Genomic DNA, 6,077 nt, shown 5'->3' on the forward strand with positions numbered 1-6,077 from the left:
CATGCACAATCACCAGTTGGATGGGAGTCATTCTAATGAACTTCTAACCAATCTAGTCAAATTGATACTTTCTCCTCCTCATCTCCCTCCCTCCCTCCCTGTAGCTCAGTGGTTTCAAGGGAGCCTAGTGACAATGAACAGGTGATGGACTGCCCTCTCTTACCTCCGGAAAAAGAACCGGGTCAAGTCATGTGACCCGTGTGACCCCCAGCAACATCCAGCTGAATGAGAGTAAAGGAGCGTGGCATGTCATCATCAACAGAGAGGTGAGGTCATCAGGAGGGCAAGGACTGTTCCGATACCAGAAATAAAGCCTTTACAGATGCAGAACACAGTTCCAGAGAGGCTGTGATGCAGTGTTAACTGTTGTGTTTCAGGTTGATGATGCTGAGCTCTATGAGAAGCCATCACCTGCTGAAGACTCTGTTCTGGATCATGTAGAGGAGCAGGTGAATCCAGAGGATCTGTGAAAAACACCCCTCAGACCGTTCAGTATGTGTCAGTTGTCTCTCATACTGTACTTGTTTGCTACTGAGAGAAGGCAGTTGGATATCCCCCCTGTCCAAATCAAATCAAATCACATTTTATTCATCAAATGCGCTGAATACAAGTGCAGACTTTACCATGAAATGCTTACTTACGAGTCTTTTCCCAATAATGCAGTTAAAAAGTAAGAAAATGTATAAATAGATAAAAGAAAATAGTAACACAATAAAATAACAATAACGAGGCTGTATACAGGCTATATACAAGGAGTACCGATACAGAGTCACTGTACTGGGGTATGAGGTAGTTGGGGTGATTGAGGTAATATGTACATATAGATTTGGTTAGGTGATTGATTGAAGTACTATGTACATTTAGGTAGGGGGTAAAATGCAGAAAGTCTGGGTAGCCGTTTAATGAACTGTTCAGCAGTCTTAAGGCTTTGGGGTAGAAGTTATTCAGGAGCCTTTTTAGGTCCAAGACTTGGCGCTCCGGTAGGCTACCCCTTATCGTGTGGTAGCAGAAAGAACAGACTGTGACTTCGGGTGGCTGGAGTCTTTGACAATTTTTAGGGCCTTCCTGACCGATAACACTACTACACACAATAACTTTATGTAGCCTCTCTCTCCCTACAGAGCCAGTGCCCACTTCTGTACACACACAATCTGAAACACACTCATACACACTCTGGGATGGACTGTAAGATCAAGGAGGAGTGTGTTCACATGACTACAGACATTGACATCGACAAACACCGTACATAGTCATGAAAAGCATATCTGGACAGAGCGACACTGACACTGAAACTGACACAGACATGATGTGGACGTGGGGGGGGGGGGGGGGCTGAAGAGCTGGGCCAGAGGAGAGGCAGGTGCCTGGATTGGGTTGGGATTGGGCATCTCTGTTCTGACTGGGAAAACATTCCAGTCACGTAGGGGTTTGGCCACCCACAGGGTTGTCTAATGGCCCAGGAGAATTTACCAGTGCTCTTTCTGCAGTAAGACGCACCTGTTTCTTGACAAGCTGATTTAGCATGAGAGGACCCAAGCTATTTGATCAGCACAAGTATGTCTTCTTTAAAGCCAACTGGAACACACACACACACACACACACACACACACACTCAGCTTATCTTACACCTGCAGAGCTACTCAGTTGAGCGAGTGTGCCAGTCCTGGTCTGACAACCTTAGGAAGTGCTGCCTTGACAATGGCATTTTTTTCCAGTCACAACCGGATTCACAACAGATTTATCTATGGGAGGATTTTCCCCCCTTTCTCAAGCTCATATCAAAATTCATGTGATCAGCATTTATCAGTGACCTTGACACACAAATGCTGCACAACACGTGAGCAAGGTTTCATTTGTATTTGGAGACAATTCCTTTCACAGTTTTGGGTTTGGGAAGTTCAAATTATAGAAATCTGTTAGCAGTGTGTGGAATATGCCATTGTTATTATATATTTATGTATATTGGATCTAATTGAAAAGTACCTTAAATATAACATTCTTATCCTTACAAATGGACAGTGCGAACATTAAATGACAATTTCATAGTATTATTCTATAAAGTATACATAGTAAGATGACAGCATATTTGACATTTTAATAAAATAGTATATACTGTACATGTGAAAAGGTATTCTACTCATGTACTAACTGACTCCAATAGCAACATAATGAAAGCTGTGTGTGTGTGTGTGTGTGTGTGTGTGTGTGTGTGTGTGTGTGTGTGTGTGTGTGTGTGTGTGTGTGTGTGTGTGTGTGTGTGTGTGTGTGGGTGGATAACCTTCGGGGTAGGTTGTCACAATCCGTTGTGATGGATAATGAACTGTCTGGCTGTTCTTTAGAGCTTGGCTTTAGTGTATTGAGACTGTTGTTCTATTTCAGTCCACTGGAAGGCGCTCAAACACAATACCCACCCTGTATGTGTGTGTGTGTGTGTGTGTGTGTGTGTGTGTGTGTGTGTGTGTGTGTGTGTGTGTGTGTGTGTGTGTGTGTGTGTGTGTGCGTGCGTGCGTGCGTGCGTGCGTGTCTGTGTGTGTCTGTGTGTGTCTGTGCGTGTACGTGTGCATTTGTGTGTCTGTTATGACTGGTCTGCAAACTAGTTCAAAGATCTTAAATCACCAAATATACTATGTTCCACTGTAGATTTTATTTTTCAGTGAATAGGGACAGCCCATACAACAGCCCATTAACTAACTACCACACCTGCCCACAGACATTGATTGTGAAACAGGCTGATGTGGACGCCCAGTCTCTGCTGTAGAATAGTCTCCACGGTGTCCAGGGGCATCCGCCTCACATCGTACCCCCGAACCGAGGCCTTCGCCTGGGGGTCCACCGGCACAATCTCTCCACCACTAAGGGGGTCGTTCCGGCCCACAGCAGCATATGATGGGAAGTAGGGTCTCTGTGAGGCGGGGAGACTAGAGTTGTAGGAGGGACAGCAGTAGGCAGACCACATGTACTCTGGCACTGCTACCCGGTTGGCCATCCAGCGCTCAGAGAGGTATGACAATGCCCCTGTTACCACATACGCCGGCCCAATGCAGTAGTTATCCATCCGGGCCCTCACCTCAGCCTCCAGCTGAGCCCAGGGGCCAGAGTTTGAGGCTGCCCGCTGAGGGACCACGTTGGTGAGGGTGAAAGTGGCCCGGCGGTCCTCTGGGGTCTGGTGGTGCAGGCTGGGGTTGAGGTGACCCTTGGTGTAGGAAGAGCTGATGTAGTCCTGGAGTACCGCCTGGCTCTCCACCACATTCTGGTCCACAGGCCCACGCCGCGGGAAACTATGCATCTCTGGACTGGCACCGGAGAACGCCAACTAAGAACACAGCGAGAGAGAGGGAACACTGAGACTATAACCGACACAGAGAGAAAGTTAGATAAACCTACACTACCATTCAAAAGTTTGAAGTCACTTAGAAATGTTCTTGTTTTTGAAAGAAAAGCATATTTTTGGTCCATTAAAATAACATCAAATTGATCAGAAATACAGTGTGGACATTGTTAATGTTGTAAATGACTATTGTTGCTGGAAACGTCTGATTTTAATGGAATATCTACATATGGGTACAGAGGCCCATTATCAGCAACCATCACTCCTGTGTTCCAATGGCACGTTGTGTAAGCGAATCCAAGTTGATAAGTTGTGTAAGCGAATCCAACCCACAAAACACCAGTCTCAATGTCAACAGTGAAGAGGCGACTCCGGGATGCTTACCTGCTAGGCAGAGCTTCTCTGTCCAGTGTCTGTGTTCTTTTGCCCATCTTAATCTTTTATTTTTATTGGCCAGTCTGAGATATGGCTTTTTCTTTGCAGCTCTGCCTAGAGACCAGCATCCTGGAGTCGCCTCTTCACTGTTGACGTTGAGACTGGTGTTTTGCGGGTACTATTTAATGAAGCTGCCAGTTGAGGTCTTGTGAGGTGCCTGTTTCTCAAACTAGACATTGTAATGTACTTGTCCTCTTGCTCAGTTGTGCACCGGGGCCTCCCACTCCTCTTTCTTTTCTGGTTAAAGCCAGTTTGCACTGTTCTGTGAAGGGAGTAGTACACAGCGTTGTAACAGATCTTCAGTTTCTTGGCAATTTCTCGCATGGAATGGTCTTAATTTCTCCGAACAAGAATAGACTGACAAGTTTCAGAAGAAAGGTCTTTGTTTCTGGCCATTTTGAGCCTGTAATCGAACCCACAAATGCTGATGCTCCAGATACTCAACAAGTCTAAAGGCCAGTTTTATTGCTTCTTTAATCAGAACAACAGTTTTCAGCTGTGCTAACATAATTGCAAAAGGGTTTTCTAACAATCAATTAGCCTTTTAAAATGATCAACTTGGATTAGCTAACACAACATGCCATTGGAACACAGGAGTGATGGTTGCTGATAATGGGCCTCGGTAGTGTACGGTAGTGTAGTGTATATGTTTACACATGTTTCCCCCCATCTTTTTACAGTGCTTATTACAGTGCTTATTACATTGTAATAACCAATTCTACCACTGGTATTTACTCTGAGCTGTTGGGTACAAGAAAATAAAAACATAAACAGAGCTTCCAAGCTTCAATTATGATCCAGTCTTTTTGTTCCTGGAAATCACAATTTAAAAAGGGAAACAGAAACAGAATATTTCCCATATTACTTAACTATCACTTTGTTTTAATTGCTTTGATTGAGAGAAGTCACACTGCTTAACCACTTTTCTAAGAACTCCTGGCTTCACACAAGCCCACATCCACACCTATACACACACACCACAAATAGTATTTTTTCTTGAATTGAGTAGAATAAAATGGAATAGACCCTGAATTTAATGCACAGTTAAACACAGAGAAATACTCCTCACCTGTGGTTCATACATCCACTTGTTCCTGGGCCGTTTGCCTCCTCCAGGGGTAAGTATGTAGGCAGAGTAGAGGGTGGCACGGCGCTGGCGCTGGTACAGGCTGGCAAAGTGGTACTGGTTCCTGTAGCGCTGGCAGATGGGCTGGTACCCCTCTCCCCCCATGCCTTTTGGGGGAGTCTCCATGTAGAAGAAACGGAGGCAAGGGGTGAAGTCACCCACCTCCCCCCAGACCTGACCTCCAAGACTGGCTAGAAGCATGAGCAGAACCTCCCTACACGAGACAGGCATCCTCCTGCTGAGCGCTGGACTGTTTGTGTTATAGAGAAAAGCCTGTGTATCTATCAGCTGAAACTAGTCACTGACTGTCGTCCAATGTGGTTTAGCTCAGTCCACTCCTGCCCAACTCAGTTCAGTTCAATTCTCTACAGAGAGCCCTATTCTTCTGTTCACTGTCTGTTGAGGCACCTGTGTAATCGATGGAGAGCGGTCTTCTATCAACCTAGCTTCCAAGGTCTTTTATACCCAGTGAGTAGAAACTTAGAGGGTGACACTTTCATCTGACACCTCTCCTCCCCTTCTGTTTCCTTGAGATGCAACTGAACTTCCCCGTGCTGACCATAGTGTCTTCTGGGAAATATACAGCCCTTCTGGGACACACATGGTCACTACATGATAGAGGTTATCATAGGAACAGAAATTGAAAGAGCCTCTGCATTAAATCGACACGCAGGTCACTGAAACTGAGCTGACTGAGTGAAACTAGAGTTACTGGCACCCAAAATGTGGCAGAGAGCAGGTTTCATTTGAAGATCCATAGGTATTTCCCATTCCCCCTTGGTGGAATGGAAAGCTGCTGACATCCTACTGATGGATATAGGTTAATAAGGTTCAAGTGTGTTTATGCGTAATCAGTTTCCCTTCTCCTTCCTCAAAAAGCCTTTAATCAGAGTGCTGACTCATCACCAGCCTCAGCTTTTCAAAGCAGTGTTCTGGAACCTTTCCAATCCTCAGGACAACACCTGGTTTAATATCTGATTGTTAAACACTCACCTGTAGACTACCCGCGCACATTCGTTGACTTACAAAATAATTCCAGCATCCAACCCCCAACAATGCACTGTGCAACTGCAATTTCATGAATGGAAAGAAAAATGTGTTACAAAACACCTACGTGTATTGTAATGAGATCTGTGATTGTTAGGTCTACACGTAGCCTGAAGGTTAGGCCTACACGTCCACTGTTGA

The 6,077-nt window shown here is 45.2% G+C and overlaps 1 protein-coding gene across 1 annotated transcript; it reads right to left on the reverse strand.

The window, feature by feature from the left end:
* Positions 1-2,622: 2,622 nt before the first annotated feature.
* LOC115171720 (endonuclease domain-containing 1 protein-like) lies at positions 2,623-5,296 on the reverse strand. The gene is made up of 2 exons (XM_029728793.1): positions 4,833-5,296; positions 2,623-3,313 (listed from the first exon to the last, which is right to left on the reverse strand). The coding sequence occupies exons 1-2, from the start codon at positions 5,118-5,120 to the stop codon at positions 2,684-2,686; spliced, it is 918 nt and encodes a 305-aa protein (XP_029584653.1). The 5' UTR covers positions 5,121-5,296; the 3' UTR covers positions 2,623-2,683.
* Between the last annotated feature and the right edge of the window lie 781 nt (positions 5,297-6,077).

Source organism: Salmo trutta, chromosome 3 (assembly GCF_901001165.1).
Source record: "Salmo trutta chromosome 3, fSalTru1.1, whole genome shotgun sequence".
NCBI classification, from domain to species: Eukaryota; Metazoa; Chordata; class Actinopteri; order Salmoniformes; family Salmonidae; genus Salmo; species Salmo trutta.